Source organism: Osmerus mordax, chromosome 25 (genome assembly GCF_038355195.1).
Source record: "Osmerus mordax isolate fOsmMor3 chromosome 25, fOsmMor3.pri, whole genome shotgun sequence".
Lineage (NCBI taxonomy): Eukaryota > Metazoa > Chordata > Actinopteri > Osmeriformes > Osmeridae > Osmerus > Osmerus mordax.
Window position 1 is genome coordinate 5,429,112 of NC_090074.1, and position 24,240 is coordinate 5,453,351.

At 47.9% G+C, this 24,240-nt stretch overlaps 1 protein-coding gene across 3 annotated transcripts; it reads right to left on the bottom strand.

Moving 5' to 3' along the window:
• Positions 1–16,458: 16,458 nt before the first annotated feature.
• On the bottom strand, positions 16,459–23,930 carry rasgrp2 (RAS guanyl releasing protein 2 (calcium and DAG-regulated)). Of its 3 annotated transcripts, none has more exons than XM_067229159.1 (15): positions 23,592–23,930; positions 23,286–23,388; positions 22,968–23,024; positions 22,102–22,233; positions 21,812–21,962; positions 21,467–21,640; positions 21,150–21,266; positions 20,602–20,883; positions 20,398–20,478; positions 19,886–19,984; positions 19,639–19,754; positions 19,245–19,386; positions 18,683–18,719; positions 18,055–18,234; positions 16,459–17,567 (listed from the first exon to the last, which is right to left on the bottom strand). In XM_067229159.1, the coding sequence occupies exons 1-15, from the start codon at positions 23,650–23,652 to the stop codon at positions 17,524–17,526; spliced, it is 1,776 nt and encodes a 591-aa protein (XP_067085260.1). In that variant the 5' UTR covers positions 23,653–23,930; the 3' UTR covers positions 16,459–17,523. The 3 variants fall into 3 exon arrangements, with proteins under 3 accessions (XP_067085260.1, XP_067085257.1, XP_067085259.1); XM_067229156.1 differs by having other exon boundaries at positions 18,689–18,719; positions 23,592–23,775; XM_067229158.1 differs by lacking the exon at positions 18,055–18,234 and having other exon boundaries at positions 23,592–23,775.
• Positions 23,931–24,240: the final 310 nt, after the last annotated feature.

The window sequence follows — 24,240 nt, forward strand, 5'->3', positions numbered from 1 at the left end:
CCGTCCCTCTCCCCAGCAGCCTGCGGCCTGCGAAGGCGCGGGTAGCAGACTCGACGTGGTGACAAAGCCTGAATAATTCATGTCTCTCCGGCCGACTGCATAGCACGGTAGTAGCCCGGATAGGAGTAAAGAGGGGTCACGAGTTCAACGGGACACTATTGTATGTGGAGGAGCGCTAAGCTCATTAGCTAACCAAGCAGTCATATAATCATACTGTTTTGAAGTGCGCTGAGCTCAGAGAGTTGTGGGAGAAAAAATTGCCGGGAAGCTCCCCTCAGAGACGACGGCAGCATTCAGAGGGCATGACGTATTGTCCCCAGACTTCAAATGTGATTACGCCGACCATCATTGCAAAGGCCACCTCTTATTTGTCTTGTGCCTTGATGCCTGGGGGGGGGGTTACACAATCTTAATCAGGTTGAAAAGTAGAGTGGGCTTTGTTAGCATATCCGACTGTTCTGGCCTGCCTCTATCATTCCATAATTCATACCACACCGATTCGAAATCAATTGCATTGTTAAACACCACTCGTCTCGCGCCCTCTGTCTTTGAGTCTGATTAGGCCTCGCTTTCCCATCCGCGGCGCTGTTGCGGCCCCCCTCGTAACAACGGCATTATGAGGAGGGTGGAGGCGATCATCGCCGGGCGCTGCGGGAGGCCAGCTCGGCTCCTGCTGCCTCCTGTCGGCAGCCATGTCGTGTGGAGGCCACAGGCGGCCACGGGGATCGGGTAGGGATGATGAACCTTTTCCCCTTCCCCACCGAGAGCAAGGGTGGGGGCGGAGGGGGGGGGGGGGGTCTTGTTGTCGCACTGTCTGGGGTGGATGTGTGCCGACGGGAGGAGAGTTTACATTTACATTTAGCAGATGCTCTTATCCAGAGCGACTTACAGTAAGTACAGGGACATTCCCCCGAGGCAAGTAGGGTGAAGTGCCTTGCCCAAGGACACAACATCAGTTGGCATGACCGGGAATCGAACTGGCAACGTTCGGATTACTAGCCCGACTCCCTCACCGCTCAGCCAACTGACTCCCGTTGTCGTCGTCTCATCCCCCCCCCTCCCCCCCCGCCTGCTTCGGTTCTCTTGTGCCCACGTGTGCAGTCGCTCCGGGAGACCGCACACCGCTGGCTCATTGATGCCACATCCACTGTTGTGGTCCGTGTGTTTGTGTGTGTGTGTAAAGGTGTGGGTGGCGTGTGGGTCTGGGTGTATGTCTCTATGTTTCTGTGTGTGTGTGTGTCTGGGTGTCGATGTTCCTGTGTTTCCTCGGTCTGAGTCTGTGGTACTACTGAATACACTTTTGAGTCACCTATTGGGCTCTATATGGGGCCTTCTACTTCAGTACATGTGCCATGCTGAGGTAACACTGCTTCCCAGAAGTCTGTCTGTTAGGAGTCTGCCTGTTAGGAGTCTAGCTGGTAAAACCACAAAGCTTGCGGTAAAATACATCAATGGTAAAGAGAATAATTAGTCAAATGATAATTACATAATAGTTTTGTTCGGACTCAGCTAATTTAATTTGGTTAGAAATGTATTCATGGTGTGGTCTGTTCTTAATCGTGTATAATGGGTGAGGCCAAGAGAAAATCCAGAGAGTGGGTTGCACGAGTGACAAGCACTGTTTGGCTTTTCCCTCATAATGGGTGTACTGCTGGCTGGGTAGGAACGCTTTCAATACAAAGCTTTAGCTTTCAATCAATACTGAGCCGACAATTCATGTCAAGTAGACCGCCTCCCGTTCGTAGAATTCATTGTTCACAAAAGGGAAATCACTCAGCTCCGCTCTCCGCCACGTACGTACGTGCGACTGACATTCGAATACAGAGACAGACGCACACGCGGAGCCTTTCACAAAGGACGCCAGCCGTCGACTTCCTGTTTATAGCGCATCACATATTGTTACGGAGGGAACAAAACGAGCATATTGGAAGACCCCCCCCCAAAAAACGTCCACTGACCAGTAAAAACGGATGTAATGACATCGTAAATTCCCGTGACACTCCCTGAGAAGTTATTTGTGCCGGGAAATATTCAAAGTGATTATGGTGACTGATGGAAGGATCCGAGAGATTAGGGGAATTTTTACCCATAATTCCTTTATACCCTGGAATGTCACCATCCATCAGCGATAGAAAGTGATATTTCCTGGAACAGCGTGACAGGCTCTCCTCCGGCCGGGCCCGCACCAGAGCCACGATTTATCATCCCCACATCCCCTATCAAGCGACAGCCACCCGAGGGAGAGCTGGCGAAAAAAAACAAAAAAAAAACAACATCCTCTGGCATTCTCTGTGTTACCAATTATGGTTACAAATGAATAAATGCCTGTATGGCCTTCACTTTCAATTGATGCTGGTCGTCTGCCCTCATCCCTCATCTCAACCCCTTAACCTTGGAGCGCCTCCAACGAGCTGACGCTGGCGTGACGTCTGACCTCCGCCCGCGCTCGCGGGCGGCACGCGACGCTGCTCGTCCTCCGACCCCGAACCGCCGTCCCCGACGAGGAGGAGGGAGAGTGTCTCCAGACGCGCTGCGGTCACCCTCGGTTCCCCAAAACGGGCCCCTTCCGACGACAGAGGGTAGGCTAAGCAGAGGCTCGATCCCACGGCTTTGTCTCCCCCCCCCCCCTCGACGAAAGGGTCTTCTCCCAGACGAGGAAAGACCGAGGATCGGCATGTCATAAACGAAATGCATTTTCGTTTTTGATCCCCGACGGTAGCATTGACGCAGGCCCACTTGAAAGCACTCTCAGTGCGTACACACACACGCGCACACACAAAATATCCTCTTGTGTGAGCGCTATTGTGATTATTGGCAGGAGAGGATGGAGGGGGAGGGATGGAGGGGGGGTGGGGGGAGGAAGCACACCAGATAGAATAAATGCACAAAGAGGAGATGTGGGTGGCTGGTGTGCTGGAGACTCCAGCCTGCTGTCGCTCTCGGTCTGTTCAACCTTGGCTGCTGATTGCTCCCAGCACACACACACACACACACACACCCTGTCCACTGTCTCACAGACACCACCGATGATATGATGTGCCCTATTTGTTGGTATCATCAATGTCTTTCAGCGGGAATCCGGTCCATCTTTATTTGCACTGTGTCATTGTGTGAGGGGTTTGAAATGCACAACATCCACTCTGGCCTTAGGAGTTTGCCTTGGTGATTTAACACAACAGCTCAATGACAATAATCTGACACTCTGTTCTGGTGGGGGTAGAAACATGCCAATTGCCAGTGTCTCCTGGCTCGACCTGACATTCTGAAAACCGTGTGTTTACTTCCAAGAGACAGAACTGAACAGCCTAAGAGCAAGACTAAACAGACTCCGAGGGCTCTTCATTCAGTCAGAGGATCCGGGGCTAAAAGCATTTACTCTTCAGACAATCCACATGAATAAGTAGTTCACTATAACACACACACACACACACACACACACACACTGAAGTACAGACGCGCAGTGAGACGCACAGTTATAACTCCTCCTGCAGCATACAAAATGGATTCTGATCCAAACAAGCGTCTTTTTTTTCGAAACGTGTATCGTACGTTAGCAGTACGTTTTCCTCGCAGTTTGTGGATTTCACTTTCCTGGCACATGACATGGGGTGTGTCAGCCTCGTTGATATCAAAGCCATGACATTAGCGGAGTACTGCAAGGGTACAATAACAGTGTTGGCTTTTAGAGGCTCAAATAGTTCCTAATCAAGTTGAACTAGATACGGTGTTTCCAGTGCATTTCATGTCGCACCTAACAATGTCTAAAATGCAGAAAAGTGAAGGAATTATAATCCAGTCTTTGTCTGGGTTTTTTTATGTCCAGATTTGATCATAATAAGGTTATACTGTATGATGATGGGGATAAAAGACACATTAAATTGTTTATTATGCAGCAGTGACTGACTTTGAACGCGTTGCAGATAAAACAGTTGAAAAGAATCACTGAGGAACTGTTGGAACTTCCACTTGCAAAGTGACCACATGAATATTGACCTTTCTGTGATGTTGTAATTGAGATACGACGTGTTTATCGCACTGTGTCGAGTAACACAGGGTGGTTCCTTGGCATTAGCCACTGTAATCCGGTTTCGACTGTGCACTTTCCTTGATCATCTTCAGCACCTTATTACATTTACATTACATTAACATTACATTACCATATACATTTAATACGTTTTCTGCATCGCTGTGGGTAGAGGCATCTGCTGAATGAATGGATGGAAGTGTTAATATTGCTGTTGTCGACATACTCTAGTCAGAACCTCTGTAAGTTGAAAAGATAAACTGATTCGTTGTAATGGAAAGTATTGCTTTTTGAGTGCCTTACTTTTGAAGTACATGTGAACAATTTATGCGCATCACTGTAATGTTGTTCTTACCCTTAGCATGTACTTTGATATCACTCTCGAAATCTGAATTTAGAAGAAACGAGTCTAGATGCCAAAGAGGTTCATTCGGGAACTGCAACATCAACTCATTTTGGTGTGAATGTGTTAGGTTATTTGTTTGCAACAGTAAGTAATGACTGATGAAGAAAAATCAATTGATGGAGAGGATGGGGATGTAGGGATGTAAAAATGCAGAAGTATATTTGACATTCTAAATTAATTGACAAAATAACTTTCCTATCTCGCAGCTGGGCTGAGAAGAAATGATGTTTCTTCCCCGTACAGTGTCTCTAAACAGTTCTGTTACTGTACTGCGTGTGTGTGTGTGTTTTGTTCAGTACAGGAGCTATTGCTAGTGCAAGTCTGATAGGTATGACTTATTCTCTCTCACACACACACCCACCCACACACACACACACACACACACACACACACACACACACACCTCTACACACACTGCCAAAGTTGACCTGGGAGCATTCTGATATCGAAGCATGCACTGAATTCCTTCTCCTGCAACTCCTCTTTCATCAGCAGCATCAAATAAAAGCGTTTTGTACTCTTAACATTAATATTTCACAATAACATTTCATTTCACCGTGCAGTTCATTTAACCAATTAAAACAGGTTAGACTAACACAGCAGGGGACAAGGGAATTAATTAGCCGGTCCTCATATCCAAATATATCCATTCTCTCCTACTCTCTCCCTGTATTTCAGACAGCTCAGTGCTCACTGAAAAAACGCTCCCAGTAGGTCCAAGTCTTAATCTTTGCAGATGAAACATGTTGGCGTTTGCAGAGTAACTGCTAACTCATCTTCCAGAGGCAGCTTTGTACACAGACACAATGAGCAGAACGGTGTTTGGGTGGGTGTTCAGAACATTCACCTTGGGAGCCATGTAGGACACTCAAGTTAAAGTTTTTCTTTTTTGTGCGCCTTCGATTTCGTTTCATATTTGGATTTTGCATGACATTTTGGACATGACCTTACCATTCAGACACATTCGGCATAAATATAACTTGACAAGAGAGATATGGCACTAAAACACTTTATCAGGATGTTTTCTTACTTAGACGCCACATAGAGAAAATAGTAAGGTCATGTGCAATTTAATAACAATGATCTTTTTATACTATTTTTATTGAGGACTCTCGACTCATAAGAATGACGAAAAGTCGACAAGCCAAATACATTAAAAAAAACTCGAGAGGAAAATATCCAAACACATCCGATTTCAATTCCAAATGAGAGAAGCAGATATGAGTCACACAGCCAAAGCTGCTCCTCGCTATAGTTCTAACGAGAGTTTATTCATGTGCTGCTGGCTCCCAGGGAAATCCAATGCTGACTCCAAAACAAAGATCCACACATTCTCTCCCAAAACATCAACATTTGTTGAACATTGAGAAAGGGCTTTTTGATGACTCAACACGCACACGCACACGCACACACACACACACACACACACACACACACACACACACACACACACACACACACACACACACACACACACAGAGAGAGAGGGCCATGCATTTAAACATCTTTATTCTAATTCTATGAGAGATCTTCCCAAGGATGCACTCACTGGGCACAAAGAACCACAGAAGAAGAGATAGCAGGGAGAAACATGGCCGACTAGAAATCTGTTTTCCCTCCACTGTCACGATTTTCTCCTCTGACGGATTCAAAATCTGAATTGCAGGAATATTTACCATTCGTACTTTCGATTTATCATGTTTCCCTTCTGTTTAGTATTCTATTCTATATCTAATATATCTCGGTGTTCGAGAATAACAAATGTGTGGGGGCTTGCACACAATTGTCCCATATATACACAGTATTCATTCTAATACCTGACCATATAATGACCATATCATTCCTTTGGAACATTTCAGTAAAGAAAATTGCTAAAGAGAAGGCCTGCCCCTACTCTCTTAGGAAAGTACTTCACAGTAATACAACCTGTACATCTAAGATACTTAGAGTCTGCATTCCCTATGCGGAGATGCAACATCGCAATTGTGCACAGCATCTCCAACACGACAACCGCCAACACCAGACAGGATGGGGAGCGACCAGCCAGACCCCAACAGGCCCTCAACGCTGTCAATATTTTGGTCATGTTGACACCATTAAAGCCTTTGGTACAGTAACTGTACTGTAGTTGTAGCTCACTGTTGTGCATTTAGTTGCGTGCACAACCTGCAGTACGGTTCACTGCACAGGGCACGGATTAAGAGACTTGCGAAAGAAATTCTTGCAACATTCGAAAGAGAAGAAATGTATGCAGAGCTGGGTGAAACACAAACTACTGTTCTAATGAATTCAACGTTCACATCCCTGAGCTGAAAGGTAACTGGCGGTGCAGCATTCACAGGGGAGACATTGTGAGGATGCTTTTGAAATGTTAACACTGAAAACATGAATATGCCACTGACAGCACACAATGCCTAAATCAGGGTTTGTATCTTCATTATTGATCTTGATTTACCATAGGAGCCACTTACCAAACTGAAAAGGTTATCAAAGCATGGTTATTTGGCAAATTGTTGTCAGTCTAGATCTGTATTCTGTCATTTGTACATACAGTATCATTTTGTATTATACAATAGATTGGGCTAAGATGACTAGGTGGACATTCACGTATAAAGAGGTTGTGAGAATTCTTTTTTTGAAGCAGTAGACCAAGGCCTTTCCTAGTTCCGTTTTAACGTTTGAACATACTGGTATGTTCCTCCGTTGACGTCAATCATCCGGTTGAGTTTTCGGCCTACCTCAGCACTCGTCTTGCAGCTGCACCATTCAGTTCATTCCATACGCTTGTAGACAGTGATAGGCAGAGCACAGGTTTACGGAAGCATGTCGAAATCGAAGATGACTGGGGTAGACCTACACGGAACAGTATAGTACATGAGACTATTTGCATCGAAACGGTCTCAAATATAATTTAGACTTGGCGCTGAATATCAGTCAGTAGGAGCCAGTCTCTCCGCGGGAGTCCCAAAGCAGGTGTTTATGTACCCGAGGACGTCACAATCCAATTACTGCAGCCACAGAATCGGTTTGTTTTCGCACATGGGCACGTTGTGTACAGGACGTTTCGAAAAGGATTAGGCTGCCATCAAATTCTCTATTGATCCTACCAAGTGCCACATGAGCCTAACCTGCTATAATAAGCAATGTGCTAGGTGGCTGGGGGATAAGAGGGATTGTGCATGTTGGCACCGCATGTGTCTTTCTGCATCTGTGTGCAGAACACGCCCGCGAGGGTACGAGGCAAGTGTATGTTGTAGGAGAAATCGGGGATTTATTTTGCGCTAATGTTTAATCGCAGCCAGTAGATCGGCTATGGCCTTGTTATCTCTTCATGTATTCCGTTTGTTATTCGTTCACACGCATTCTTAACTTACGGCGACCTTTGACGTGTTCTTATGGCAGTCACAGGGCGATGACGCAGTGTCCTCCTAATTGAATAACAAACACCTGTTGACGGTGTTACGTTTGTATTTCCGTCTACTTTAAATTGGGTCCTCTGACCTTCATGACTCAGAGACTTTGCTCGTACCCGCTATGTGTCTGAACTGGTCATTTTCATTGTCGAGGTGTTTGTTCATCTCTCTCTCCATCAGCTGGTTGTCTAATATGATAGAACTTTCTTCCACAATGTGAACTGTACGCGTACAGCATGGGAAATTAGTCATACAGTTTACATGGCCCCTCAGAAATATGTATATGAATCTATCTTCCGTGTTATAGACGTTCTGTATTTCAATTTGCAGTTTGCTAAACGCTCCACAGAGTGGGGTGCAAAGTCAGACTGCGTTTTTAACCAATGTTCCCAGAGAAAAACACGCTGGTCAAAATCCTGAGAGCACGCAATGTGTGAGACTTGAGACTGGAACTGGAATGACTTACAGCAGAGACGGAAAGACCAGAACAACTGAACAGAAGAAGTATAAATAAGCCAAGTTCCCAGGCTGAAATGTAAAAGCCCGTACAGTTACCAGCAAAATCCAATTTATCAACCACAAAGAACAAGCTAGTAAAAAATCTTGCACATACATCTTCCAAAAACCTGTTCATTTTGCGTATCACTGCTTGAATCATCTCTCTGTACTGTACCTCAGCTCAACAGAAAATGGTTACAGGACATATTTTATTTCTCCTCAAAAGACCATCTGGGCCGGTTGAATATCTCTGTCTGTGGCATTCTAAATCTAATGGGCTTGCTCTGTGCTGTATACCACAGTGCTCCACTCATATCAGATTCAAGTGAATGGGAATAAAGTGCTGCTAATACAAGGTTTTCGGAGGTCCAAGGTAATGGTCGGACTGCTATTGTAGGTTGCTTTATCCAGTATGTTTATGGAGTCAGTTGGCTGAGCGGTGAGGGAGTCGGGCTAGTAATCCGAAGGTTGCCAGTTCGATTCCCGGTCATGCCAACTGACGTTGTGTCCTTGGGCAAGGCACTTCACCCTACTTGCCTCGGGGGAATGTCCCTGTACTTAATGTTAGTCGCTCTGGATAAGAGCGTCTGCTAAATGACTAAAATGTAAATGGAAAATGACCAGAATTTGCATTCTTTTTTGGTTTTGGTGGTAAAGGTCACTTGAAGGGCTAAATTTCTTTGAATCCTGGCTTGCACGCGCACACACACACACACACACACACACGCACAGGCACACTGATGTTGGGGGAGGGGGTGGTCTGCCCACTGTCTTACTGTCTTACTACACAGATCATGTATTACAGTCAAACTAACAACTCTCGTTCATAGACACAGTCATGCAAAATACTTACACAGAAAGTATATTTCTGTGAAAAAAAAGGGTTATAAAAGATTTTAGTCATGCGAGCTGTCAAAACAAATCACATGAGATATGTTTTCCAAAGGCAGTGGGCTTCTATTAGCAGACATTAAAGATCAGTCCCTCTCTCCTTGTGAATCTTCACCAAATTGCACACCCCCTAAATTGCTACTTCAGCACTCAAGTCAGGATATATGCAAGTACTGCACCCGAGCTCCAAGAACAAGCATTCTGAAAAGAGACTCGAGTGATTTTCAAATGAGATCCTTTCCCCCCCCCCACGCCACATACTTTAGATTTGCTCTGCTTACATTACAGCCGTACAGTATAATACACGCCCTAAAGAAGCACTATGTATACTCACAACTAACAAATGAGTCCCATCCAAAAGACAAAGAAAATTCAGCATCATAATCATCTTTATAGTTGAAACATCTTTTCCCTATTTAGATATCCGCTCTAAAGTAAACTATACTGTAAGGTATGATGAAAATAAGACAAATCCCTAATGGATGCTGTTGCTAACTCGGTCACCAGCTCGACCACATTTTTGTCTCCTTCAACCTCTCTCCACTCTCTCTCTCTCTCTCTCTCTCTTTCTCTCTCTCTCTCTCTCTCTCTCTCTCTCTCTCTCTCTCAAACCCCGCCCCTCCCCTAATAAAACGAGAGAAAAACAGCATCTCTCATAGGAGTTAGAGCCCCAGTATGAGGTTGTTTTACTGCTCCTTCAACGACTGTCCCCGGAGTCATCGTTTAACCGTGTTTGCTCATCCCGCGCGCGTCTCTCCCACGCAGTCCTGATGAACTGCCCGGGCAAACTCACAGCGCGGCACCGCGGCGCCTCGCACTCTGACATGAGATCATCCACTGGCATCACACGGCCGATCCTTTAGAGGCTTGTTATCGAGCCTGCAGAGAAGGGGCGAGGGGGGGCGGGGGGCGGGCGCAAACACGCTGTGTCGTCTGTCTCGCTCTCTGTCTCTCTCTCTCTCTCTCTGTCTCTCTCTCTCTCTGTCTCTCTCTCTGTCTCTCTCTTTCTCTCTCTCTCTGTCTCTCTCTGTCTCTCTCTCTCTCTCTCTCTCTCTGTCTCTCTGTCTCTCTCTCTCTCTCACGCACCAGAACAGCTGGGTGGGAGCCCGGGGCGGGCGCATCTTTTGCTGGGGATCTGAGAGTCCTGCACGCGCCCAATGAGCAGTGACGCCCGTGCGGCACGGAGGTTCCTCGCACAAGGCACCGGAGACGAGCGCTTCGAGATGCGTCAGCCCCCGGGCGAGGGCAAGAGCGCTCTTGCAACGCGGCGTCGGATTGGGACTACGGCGTACCGAATCAGCGGGAATCTTTTTTCGGCCCCTCCCCCCTCCCCCACCCCCTCCCCCACCCACGGGAGAAGCCGGCAGAGACGGCCTGTGTGATATCAAATAAATGACTGCGTTCCACTGTTTACCAGCCGGGCCCCCAGTGCGGGGGTCCCCATCTGACTGCGACAGACAAGGCACGGCTCCGCCAGAGAGCCGCGTGATGGATGGACAGGCAGACAGCTGCTAAACATCCCACGATTTACACCGAGCCCAATGCGCCAGTCACTGACCGATAGCGGGCCCCGTAAATCTCCAGACTACCATCAATGTGACACGATAAGGGGCGAGCGGGGAGTAGGGAGCGACACACCAGATTGTTGTTCTCGCGGGGGCCCCTCACCTCGCTTACCCCCCTTCCGTAATAGGTGAATCCTCTTTCAGACACCCCCTGTTCTGGTGAGGCCAGAACATCTCCCGCTCGACGGTGGCTGCTTGGTTTGCTGAGTGATGGCCGTGCTTGCCACGCGCTTTCCCCACCTGATTCTTTCTTGGGCTGGCTGGAACAAGACTCATAAACACACAGGCGCACACACGCGCGCACGCACAGAAACGCACACACACGGGCACACGCGCGCACACATCCAGATGAATTCATCAACATGACGTGTTCCACAGCAGCATTGGGCCAACATTGGTGCTTTTCTGTTTGGGATGCCATTTGTTTCCGTGGACTAGGTACAGGGATAATGTATTATCCTGACAGGGGATATCGTGTTGCATATCTCTGAGGGCACGGACTGCAGTGTGCCGGCACATTCTGTCGAACAGCACTGCCTAAGTACCTTGCTCTCCTGTCGGTCACAAAATAACAATGGCGGATCAGCGGAAATACTTAGAGTTGGCGTGTAACCCGACACTCATGAGGATGCTATAGAAACAGGGCAGGGCATCGGGGAAAGCTTGATCCAGATTTATCTGCACGCAGAGACGCTCTTATGGGATTTATCGATCCCATCTCCATTGCAGAATTAATGATACCGCTCGACTGATTGTCCCAAGACGCAATATTCGCGAAGAATAACGCTTCGCTGTGAATTGTAAAACAAAAAAAAAGAAGGAAAGTTGAGACTCCTGTGTGATTAACGCTAACAGGTGGTCTGGAGTATTCATAGAATATTCTAGTATTAACTTGGTGACTCATGCTTTAGGCTTTCGCAGACGCTGGCTATTCCCAGACACACACACCCACGTACGACGCCTCCTGCTGGAGAGAGCTCTGTCAACCTGAAATCACATGGCCCTGTCTCCATTTACATTTAGTCATTTAGCAGACGCTCTTATCCAGAGCGACTTACAGTAAGTACAGGGACATTCCCCCCGAGACAAGTAGGGTGAAGTGCCTTGCCCAAGGACACAACGTCAGTTGGCATGACCGGGAACCGAACTGGCGACCTTCGGATTACTGGCCCAACACCCTCACCGCTCTGACTCCCCATCCTCTCTCCTATATCTGTCCTCGTCTTTCACTCTGAGAAGTCGAACGAGGTGGCACGACTATGACGAGGATTCTATAGTGACTACTGTTATCGGGTTCATCAAACGTTTATACACGGTGGCTCACCGGGTGAGAGCGCGTACCATGCGGGCTAAGGCCTTACCGCAAGCCCTGATTAGGATCAGGCCCAGGGAATTTCCTCCAATCTCTCCTTCACCTACGTTTCTTATCACTACTGCTGAATGAAGCAAAATAATACATATATATATATATATATATGTATCTATTATTGTATATATGTATTATTTTATAATGAGGGTCCCTCATTTTATTTTAAGATTTGTAACATGTTCAGATTGTAGTTTGAGACATCATGAATTGTATAACTCTAGCCCATATAAATAAAGACAAAGGACATACAGTAATGTAATGCCAAGAGACTTGTCCTTGTCTGCAGACATTATGATTCACGGAATGCTAACATCCATGGGCAGCACGGAGAACATTTTCGCTCCTACAATTGTTCACAGTCCTCCTTCCCTCGGATTCTCCGATTCAAACATCGAGCAAACATTGTGAGTCATTCACCGTAACACTCGGATAAGCAATAGCAACGCTATCATAAGTCATACTTTCTTCATTCAGACACCTCCAATGTCAACCCCAGTGTTCTACTATAGATACACATACATACGTCCATTCTTCCGAGTGGGATCTCTTGAGACTGGCGGCCTGGCCCACATGGCAACTGAACATTTAGTCATTTAGCAGACGCTCTTATCCAGAGCGACTTACAGTAAGTACAGGGACATTCCCTCGAGGCAAGTAGGGTGAAGTGCCTTGCCCAAGGACACAACGTCAGTTGGCATGACCGGGAATCGAATCGAACTGGCGACCTTCGGATTACTAGCCCGACTCCCTCACCGCTCAGCCACCTGACTCCCTGAACACAACAGTGGACTGCGTGGCTACGAGCCTCTGGCTCCTACATCCCTGCCTTGCAACACGGGCCTATGAGAGACTCCGTACATCAGGCGCCGTGGGCATTCAACAACTCATTCCAGCAAGCAAAGTGCAAGAGAGTCGACTGCCTCGCGAATAAATAACCCGAGCCCGGGTCCCCCAAGGTGTGGGAAGGAAAACAAAGATCTCGACGGTGACCTTCCGCCATCCACCTCCCTCCCTCCCTCCCTCCCTCCCTCCCTCCCTCCCTCTCTCTCTCTCTCTCTCCCTCCCTCCCCCCCCCCCTCCCCCCTCATCATCCCTGTTCTGCCGTGCGGCTGGCATGCGGCTGAGTCACGCGTCAGGCCTGATTAGAGGCAGCGGTGGTGGGACCGCGGGGTGTGGGGCACAGGCGGGGGACTGGGCAGAGGGCTCCCAGTCCCAGTGCCAGGGCCGGGGCCGGGGCCAGGAGAGGAGGGGACCAGGGGCCACCACACATCGGCTGTGGACACGACCTTGGGGCAGGGCATGATGGAGAGGCAGCCACGTGACCCACAGCAGCACACATGAGAGCTCCACCCGAGGACTGCAAGTGTGTACACACATACACACACACACACACAAACACACTCTCAGTGCATGCTGATTGATGTGCTCTGAGTGCGAGCATTTTGCAGGGGACCGAATCCAATTTTGAAAAACCGAGTACTGCCACATACATTCGCCTCTCATTCCATTTTTCAATCCCGTTTCAGTAAAACACAGGTGGCACAAAGATAAAAAGAAGTGTACTTTTTACGTTACCCGACAGCTTTTCAGAAATACGTTTCAGAAATGACTGTTTATTTTATTTATTTGGGTATAAACTCACTGGTGGGGGGGGTCTATCCAAAGCTCAATGCCCTTTTGGCGCCTAGCCAGAACTTGCTCCTGATCGGTGGGATGTCATGTGAGTAACATTTGATTCGATATGACTGTAGAATCCTCCCGGAAGCATGAACACCCCAGCCTTCCCAGGCAACCATGTTCCCGAGGACAACAGATGGTACCAGAGCGCCACACTACCCAGAGCACTACAATATCATGATGGCAGATGACAGAGAATGAGTGTGAACACACAGACACTCGACCCCCCCCCCCCCCACCCCACCCCCGCCACAAAAAAGTCGGAGACACCAGAGAGACTTCCTGTGACATTGTTATCTTATATTGCCGCATTGTTTACACGAAGCAATTATGTAAACGCCCGACGAGGCCTTCTCCCTCTGTCTGCAGCTCTCTGCTTCTATTGGGGCTTTGGCTTGCAGGATGGGGGGAGGAGGGGGGAGGAGGTTGTTACTATTGACAGGTTCCACCTGAGCCCAATGGGACTGTGCCCCTTTAAAATCCGTAGTTTCCTCGTACCTCAGGGAGAACGCGCCGGATCTTTGTGCATGTTCTAGATGTTTCCCCTCTTCCAACACGCCTGATTCAAAGGAATAATCGTTGTCGGGCTTCTGCTAAGCTAGATGACGACCCATCCATTTGAATCAGGTGTGTTGGAAGAGGGAAACATCTAAAGCATGCAGGGCAGGGGGTCCCGAGGACCAGGGCTGAGAAAGGCTGACCAAGACCACCTACTGACTGACTGTGTGTATAATATGTATGTATAGGGGATTCAGGTGGCTGAGCGGTTAGGGAATCGGGCTAGTAATCAGAAGGTTGCGAGTTCGATTACCGTCCGTGCCAAATGACGTTGTGTCCTTGGGCAAGGCACTTCACCCTACTTGCCTTGGGGGGAATGTCCCGGTACTTACTGTAAGTCGCTCTGGATAAGAGTGTCTGCTAAATGACTAAAATGTAAATGTATATGTATATATGTTTCCTCAGTTATTTTGTGTTTTACTTTAGCATTCCTTTAAGTCGTGACTGGTGCCCAAGTCTTCACTGCCTTACAGCCAGGGTTGTGACAATGAGACACTGGGGCAGCATATCTTATACCACTCTGCTGCATTGTTTACAGAAAGCAATTCTGTCCTATTTAGGTGAATAATGATACATTAACTTGTGCGAGGTCTGATGAGCTTTCCTCTGATTTGAGCCTATGCTGTAGCCGTATATCAGCGTCGTGGCTGTTTTCACTCGGGTGACTGGAGATGTTTACTGTTTTAGTGTGGAGAGCATCATCTGCGTGAAGTGCAGGTGAGATAAGGGTGACGACAAGTCACGGACTGACAGTCCTGGACGGTTGACAATACCTTGCTATCAGGCTGCCTTTGTGATCCTCCGATTCCCAATCCGATACTGTAGGCTTCACAGAGATAACATACGGCACTGAATACATTTAGGCGATTGTGGGTCACCGGCCAGAGAGACAAGGTAGATCAGCTGTATGTGCCATCTACGGCGCGTGCAACCGCTTGTTTAAAAAAAAGAAGAAAAAAACCCCGCATTTTCAGGTACCAAGTGTGGTCATCATTTCATGGTAGGAATCTTTTTTCTAGTTGCGGGCAATCGCCTATCCACCTTAACCCGCATCATGCAATTATAGCGCCCTTTATCCGCTTCCGAATTGGATAACCCCTTTCCCCTCCTCTCCTCACCTTCTCGCTCACGTGAACACAGTCAACACAGAGAGGTATTCTTTAGATCAAATCCGTGGTTAGAAAACAATTCTAATGTGCTCCGTGGCAGACAACGTGTAAACGATTGGCGAAGCAGCAGCATCCTTCTCTTTACCGATACTGTTGTCTCGTAAGGTCCGTCAACACTGCGAAACGACCCCGGGTCTCTCCAGTAAACCAACGTGCAACCTACCGCAACACTTTGACAGCATTTTCACATGACCGAAGAACAATTCCCGAGGAAAGCAAACAACATCCTTACCTGTGCATTATTCGGCGTTCCAATTTACGAACACCGCGTGATTGATTATCCTCTTTGTGGTTGCAGAATCCTCGCGTTGTACTCTATGAGAATGAGAGGAGGTGAAATGCGACAGACTTCCACTCTCTCCCTAATGAACGGGCTTCAGATAGGAGTACAGGATGCAATCCAACCCACCTGAATCCCCGCATCCGACAATGGTCCTCCTCTAGCGCACTGGATGCTGTCGAATCACTCCCCCGACTCACCGGTGGAGATGCTTGGGTATCGGGTTGAGGGCGCGGTCAACAGCAGTTGGACCAATCATGATCATTCGGTATCAAACTTATATGTGCGTTGCCATGGAGGACTATATCACCTTTGTGGACTTTCAGTCTACGTGTCACTTCATTAAGCCACATTCAAGGCGTTTAAAATAGCTGGATTATGTTATGTTAGCCAATCGCTTGAATTAATGTTTGAATAAGAAAGACACGCAATCAAGCTTTTCTCATCATTGACATTCACAATTAGCTTACATTACTTGCTCCCCTCGTTGACGGAGCTCTGCAAAAACAGCTCTACATTTACTTCCACGGCTAATACAAAGTGACAAGGTCAGGCATTTCTCTGTGATAACCTCAGATGATTTTAGAAACAAACCAGAACATACCAGGGACAGCACAAATGATTTGAGTTTAATATCAATGAAACAACGAAACGTTTACAAAAAACAAAAGAAAGCGAGCATGCTGCAACATGTTCACGTGCATGGCTGTGGTATTCAATGGCCTTTCCCCATTCTGCTGTGAGCCGTCAGTTGGAATATTGGGCTAGGGCATTGCAATTCAGATTATCTTTTGTCCGCAAGAGAATATCAGAACTACCTTCTAGAATCTTTGAGATGTCTGCTTTGAGTAAATGAATGCTTTTCTCCAGGGAGCGCAGAGATTCAAGGTAATGGGGCCTCCCTCCCACACAAGGCATACAGAAACTATGTATTTTGTGGCTGTGCTGCTTCCGGCCTTTATACAGTGTTTCCACCTGCATTTTTCTATACGTATTTTTCATAAACACTGCACTTTTTCCACCAAGCATAATTCACTTGGTGTTGAGGAAAGCGTTACTTTTTAATCTCCCACATTACCACAGCAGCGGGTCCTGTGATACAAAAAGCGCTGATAGATGTGTCTGACACCTTACAGATGCGTACGGTCCATGGAATACAACAAAGGCAGCGCTAGGAAGGGAGAACCGCTGCAGAATGCTAAACATCACAAAAATACTCGAGGAGAGGTGGGGCACAAACAGCATCATCTAGTGGAGAAGAACCTCATCAACAGACAGAAGCAGGCTTCATTGGTGAGGTATCGTGACTACATATCCCTCCTAACATACCAACTGTAAATCTTCACCTTAGCTACAGTAGCAATTTTCAGAAAGGCTGAATGTGTATTTTGTGGCTTTGTAAAGTATAGGTATATGCAAGCGAAGCACTAGCCATGGAGACTTCAAAAATTGGGAGAAAAAAAAAGCTTTGAAATGTTTTTTCAGGCGTCCTTCAGAAAATCTCTTCAGAGTTTTCTGGGTTTCTCGTCCTGTAGTTGCTTCAGCGAGATGACTCTTTTCACGACTTTGGAAACATGACATTATCCTTTCCCGCCATTCGTTCTCCTTCAGTACGGTACAGTGTCCACGTCCACTCCACGCCCTGCTGTCCTCCAAGCCCTCCTTTCTCCTCATCAAAGATGGACATCAAACACCTCGTCATCCGCCTCAGACACGACTGTGGGAGAAAATGAAAAGAGGGCTTCGTATTCACACACTCACATCAACCACGTTATGAGAGTGGCTTGAATCCCCCCCCCCCCCCAAAAAAAAAGAAGAAAAATGAAAAACACACACCCAGGGCTTCACCATCTAGAAAGCCGAACACATAAGTGGTGGTAACTATGGTAACTTGTCTCCTGTAGGCCTGTCTAACTGGGTTCCTCGCGAGTCTGTATGAGGTGATTGTCAGAGGCGCGAGCTATTTGATCTCATAGCGAGAAACTTAATCACCTTCTTTCAGGCCCATTTCATTATGAAGGTAAGAGAAAACGGCTTAGCCGTGAATGAACCTGAGGCGACACCAAGTTTATGCCTCCGCCCGGAGCCGAAGATGTACATCGAACTGGCAGAGGACCGCACCCTCTTGCCCTGAACCGAATGAGAGAGAACCGGAAGCGAACCACACGTGCCCCAAAACCCATCTGATGACAACGCAGGGTCACCTGTGCTGGTCACGGTGGGAGGCGGCTCGGTCACGGCGGGAGGAGCCTCGGCCGCGGCGGGGACGCTGAAGGACCGGCAGCGGCGGGAGAAACGGCCGTCCTGACTGACGCTCTTTGTCCGTTTGCGGCACTCGACGGTGAGGTGGCGGCGGCAGTCTTTGTGGCAACTCACCCCGCAAGCTACAAGGGGGGTAAGATAATGATGGGTACGTCATGGGTGGGCTACTCGATCTGAGAGCACTATGGGAGGCTTGATGGCCATACTGGTTTGGTATAACATGCAGTCAGCCGACATAAGTACGGGTACAGTTCATGTCCAACATGTTTCATATTTGGACAGTGATGTATTTTGTCAGTGACCCTTATTCGGTTCCCACGCTAATGAAACCAAAAGCAGGCCGAAAGGGCCAATGCGCCTTAAATCATGGTCTGACTCTCACATGATGCATGCACAAACAACCAAAACAAACACATTTGCCTGGATGAACAGAATGTATCTCACAGCTATGACGTTCTATAATTGTGCAATTCAAGAGGATAATAATAAGAAAAGTATCACCATTTCCATTCCTGTACTTTTAAGGTTATCTGAATGTACCGTTACTAATAGCATATTAGATTACTGTACCTTTACATTTATATCTTTGTTTGTAAAAGCCCCACATCTGAAAAAGAAGAAACAAAGAACAGACATACTGAAGGCTTGTATGCCTTGGATCACTTAAAGCAGTTCTACAGTACTTTGAAACAGAATCACAGTGACTGTTTTATGTATGTTCCTACAGACTAGACAATCTTATCCTGGATGGTTCCAGATCCAATTTCATTTTCACCTAAAACTACCCTCCACTTCAGCACGGCCATATATTTTTCCTGTCGTCTTTCAATTCAACTTTAGTAGAGGAAGTTAAAACAGGAAATAGACTGCGTTTGGGTGGAGGTCTTTGGAAAATGTGATGAGAAGGCGTTCTTTTGGACACAGTTTCACAGTTGCCCACATAATTACACACGTAAAAACACAACACCTTCCTTCTTGTTTTTCTCGGTTTTGAGTCTCACCACTTTCCTGTTCACTCATAAATGGTTCCTGAGCGGTTTCCAGACTGAGTAAAATACTTAGCAATTCTTAAAATGCCTTTACACACATAGTAGTAATAAAGTACCACATTTTCTGACAGCATTTTACTCACCACACCAGAGCAATGGGTACACAACGCCGGCTTGAAACAGGACATCTCTACGAAGGTGTGAATGAAACCCATCTTGCTGTTAAGCAAAGAGTTGGCTTTGGTGAAGTAGTCAATCATCTCCTCGCGACTAATTTGGCCGTCCCTGAGGGCAGGAGGTGAAGGGGTAGGGATTCGACAGAGACGTGAATCGTGTTACCTGAAGAAGATTCTCTCGGACCTATGTATCCAACCAGGACGTCTCCTCTCAACCCTCGTGTAACATTCTGTATACTCACCTTGTCATACTCACTTATGACAACACGAGGGTCGATACAGGTCACGAATAGCATGTTTACAGTGCATTGTTTCGGTTATTTTCCTTTCTTTTGAAAGCAGGATAGGCATTTCCACTCACTGGTTCTTATCCAGTTCATCAAACCCGGAGAGGTATGGAAAGTTGGTCCGGATGATCTCAAACTCCTTCTGAGTGATGTGGCCGTCTCCGTCTGTGTCAAAGTTCTTGAACACGGACTGCAAAGAAAGCAGCCAGTGAGAACTTTTGACCTTTCCGAAACATCTCAAACGTTTCGCATTTCCTTCACAACATCGTCGTACGCCTGCTTTGGGTTTTTTGCGTGAGACTCCGGTGATTGTTCTCCTACCTCCACCATCTTCTCGATGTGTCTGTTGATGATGGCAGGGTCTGCTTTCGGCCTCACAGAAGTGGCCCACTGCTCTATGACAGATGGACTAGGAACAGACTGGAACAAGACCAACAAAGACACGACGTCTCATTCACACTTGTTACACTTACACTGACACGAGTTGGTCATGTTGTCTACGCCTCGCAGAAGGCCAATCCTGGAGAGTAACACTACCGCCTACAGAAAATATTACATGTAATATTCAAAGCATGCATGTGAAGGTGAAGGCTGAAGGCGGTTTGATTGTGTGCGTGTATGCATGTTTTTGTGTGCGCTTGTGTGCATGTTTGTGTGTGTGTTTGTGTGTGTGTGTATTGAGAACGTTTTCTTGCCAAAGGACAGAACATAGCATATCTACCGAACTGTGGAATAGCATGTGTTATCAGCCCAGCACCCTGGTGACAAGTGATGTGTCTCTGTATGTGACAAGCAAACAAACTATGAAATGTATGTGTTTGTGTCCAGGTTACCACTGGTCTGACGCTCCGTGGCTCCCTCTGCAAAGACAGTTGATATATCTCCTCTTCTGAATGATACTGGTCCAGAGATACCTGAGAGGTATCAAACACACACACAGAGATAACTCAAACCTGTAATATAACGTGTACTGTTTACCAAGTCTGACCCCTCGGTCAAGCTCAGGGTGTCAAATCAAGTCAACACCAACAACCAACCAGGAGCAAGTTCAGCAGGTCCGGGTTGGCATCGATGCTGGGTGGCTTGGTCTGGATCTGGGCCAACTCCTGCAGGATGGCATACAACTGTTGGGTCTTGGCCAAGTTCACCCGGCTCTTCTCCGGGTCGGCCCAGTCCGACAGCGCCACGTGGACCGCTACGAGGTCCTTGAGGTGCACGCCCAGGATGGGGAAACGGAAGCCGCTACTCTGGGAGAAGCGCTGGCGGTAGCGGCTGTAGTTCCCGCAGGAAGTGACCAACTCCACCAGCTGCTCAAACACCTGAGAGGAGCAAAGACGGGAGTTCGCTGTATCAACCCCAGCTGGACTCCATCTTGAGTGGAGGCGATTAGAAAATGGGTAAGGCGTCGATTAGAAGTTGCAATATCCCCCATGGCTTAATTCAGTCAAATGAACGTCACCCCGTTTCGGAAAGGTCACACCGTAAACGGTCGGCGCTAATGAGCAATTAGCCAATTGTAAATATCCCCTCCTTCTGGCCCGCGTGTGGCGGCCGGTCGAATCCCTAGCGGGCATGTCTGTCCTACCTTCTGGACGTCGGCGCTGATGTGGGCCTGCGTGTCCTTGAGCCTGGAGATGGAGCTGTTGCTAAGGCCTCCCACCACCGCCATTAGGGTATTGAAGTTCTGCAGCTGCAGCAGCCTCTGCGACGGACAGACGGACGCACAGAAGAACAGACGGAACAAACGGACAGGGAGGGGGGTGACCCTTGTCACTCGGAGCCCACTCGATGCCGCTGACTCACCGGCCTACAATCTAGGAAGGCTATCGACTCTCCCTTCTCCGAGAAGGGAAGTGTCTCGAGCCCTCCAGACCAGTCTCTCTCTTGCCGTAAAGGTCTCACCTGGGCCACCCTGATGAAGTGAGAGATGACCATGGCTCGTTGGGGGGCGGTGGGCTTGCTCAGGACCATTAGCTGGATCCACTGGGAGACACTGTTGAAGAGGGTGATGAAGCGCTCCAGGATGGGGTTGTCCACCGTGCAGCCATGCATCACGAAACTGTGGTAGTCCTGGAACTGGAACGAGAAGATCACAAGTCTGGGGTAAGAGACATCTCTGCATACACAGATGTGTTGACAAACACAAACACACACACACACGCTCGACAGCTTGCACGCAGACAAGCACAAGCCATGTCATCTGGCACGGAGCACGCAAGCGCATAGAGCCCCCTGCTGGCCACTCACCAGAATCCTACAGAACGACTTATACTCCATGTAGGTGAGGTGCTCGGCAAGTTCAGACGAGTCCAGGTGATCGAACAGGAGCGAAGTCTTCCTCTTCTTGAAGTCACACTGGCTCCTCTGGCCCAAGTCTTTTCTCCACTCAAACGACGGCCTTCAACGAGGGGAGAGGATGCCAGACTCGAGACTGGAGGAGATTTTTGCATTTCCAAACGTTTTCCCTGCCAGCTCTTCCTGAGCCGTGGGGAGGCTGTCTCACTGGCTATGCCGGCGAATGGCTGTGCGGTACTCACACACTGTCGATGTTGATGAGGCTGGTCTCCTGCTCATCTCCCCGCCCGCCAAGGCTCACCTTCAGGCCTCTGATGCGCTCCGCCAGCTCTGGGTTCAGGTCAAACTCTGCTGGGTACTCACTGATCCAGTACCTTATGGAGAGAGAGGGAGAGGGAGAGAGGAAGAGGGAGAGAGGAAGAAAGATAGAGAAAGAGAGAGAAAGAGGAGGGAGAAAGAGAAAGAGAGAGAAAGAGGGAGAAAGGGAGAGAGAGAGAGAAAAGAGAGGGAGGACGAGAAGGAGAAAGGGGTAGGGAGAGGGAGAAAGAGAGGGAGAAGGTGAAAGAGAGAGAGAGAGAGAGAGAGGGGATGGTAGAAAGAGGCCGAAAGAGAGAGAGAGAGAGAGAGAGAGAGAGAGAGAGAGAGAGAATAGAAACGGATGGAGAATGACGCTGGGAGGCAGGAGAAGGCAGGCAGGCAGAGCAGCCGTGCTGGCTGGCCCGAAGGGCAGAGGGGCTGGAAGTCATTCATGCACCATTTATGACATCAGTGCTGGTTATATTATGCCTTCAGTAGCAACACGAAGAGATCTGGAGAAATCGAGTGGAAGGACTACAGGGGCTAGACCACTTGTTTCTGTATGAGTGTGTGTGTGTGTGTGTTCATGGCGATTTCACATCACCATGAGCAAAATGAAATGACCGCTGAATATATAGCCTCGAAGCAGACAGATAATTTGCTTGGTTTCTTTTGGCTGTTCAAAGCCGAGCCAAATCATGTTTTTTGTTTTTTTTGGGGGGGGGGGCTTCAGAATTCTGCCAGCTTCAGAATTTTCCTCCCAACTACCAAACAAAACAAGTGTGTCTATGCTTCTTTGTTCACAACTTACTTAATGAGATGACAGATTTGCGACCTCACTTTAGGGGTGCATTGTTCTTCCAGAGCTCTATAGGTGTGGTTAAGGTGATCACAACGGCACAACCGGTCTATCGGGTATAAAGCTTCTTAATCCCATTACAACCCGCTTGACAAACAAATGACTTACTGCTTTCAAAACACTAGACTCTAACCCCTAGGACAACAACAACACACAGACAACATCAGAATCCCACACAATTCGATTTTATATTGTACAAAGAAAGACTGTTTTGTCGATGACTGGGAGACCAGTGGCAAGTCAATTCATCGCCCTCAGCGGAAAGGATACTTGTCAGAGAGGTTCTTGGCCAGGTCAGTGGACGAGAGATACCAAGGATGCATGGTAAGGAACATTCTGACCAGGAACACATCTTCCAACCTTCCCTCCTCATCTACACCAACCAAGGAGAGAAGCACGTGTGACACTCACAAACTCACGAGCCGTAAATCCCTTTCAACTCAGGAAAGGATGACACGAAGACAGAGAAGAACGAACACGTCCAATACGGTAAGCAGGCTACAGAAGGAAACAATCGTTGGGGTGTCGTGCGATCGCAGAGACAAACACAGAGGAGACGCCGCGGGGATTCCTGACCAAACGCTTTGACGCAGGCCTCCGTGAGCTCCTCCACGCTCGCCGGCTGATCCAATTTCATGGCCTCCGTATTCAGATGCCTCTTTTCTCTCTCTCTCTCTCCCTCTCCCTGGCTCTCTCTCTCTCCGTCCCCTCCGTACTTCTGTCTCTCCGTGCCACCGGGCAGTGTCGAGGGTGAGCAGCGCTGAACCTGTGGACTCTGACACCCTTCCGGTTGGCGTCTTTTGATGTGTCGGTCGGCAAGCCTCGCAAACAGCAGCTCGGCTCCCCCCTCGACGACCTGAGAGTTTTGTTCCTCTTTCAGCGAGGCGCGTGGCTTCCTAAATGCACTTCCTGTTCCACCTTAACACAGAAGTACAAGAAAACACCCAGTTGAAAAACAACACGGCCCTATCTGATGTAAGACATACTTCAAGGGTATGGTAGACTGTGCCACCATTGAAACTACAACTAGGCAACTTAGATAGAACTTGCCTTTTCCAACGAACCACGGGACAGCTATTCCATCGAAAGCGTTGGGGAGGCTGTAACTGGAGAGCTGAATCAATCCAAACCAGTGATACTTATCCTATTAGAGTAAAGATTTCAAACTAACCAAATCGAATTCTTCCTATAGCATCAAACTATATACCGTATCTATGAAGATGAC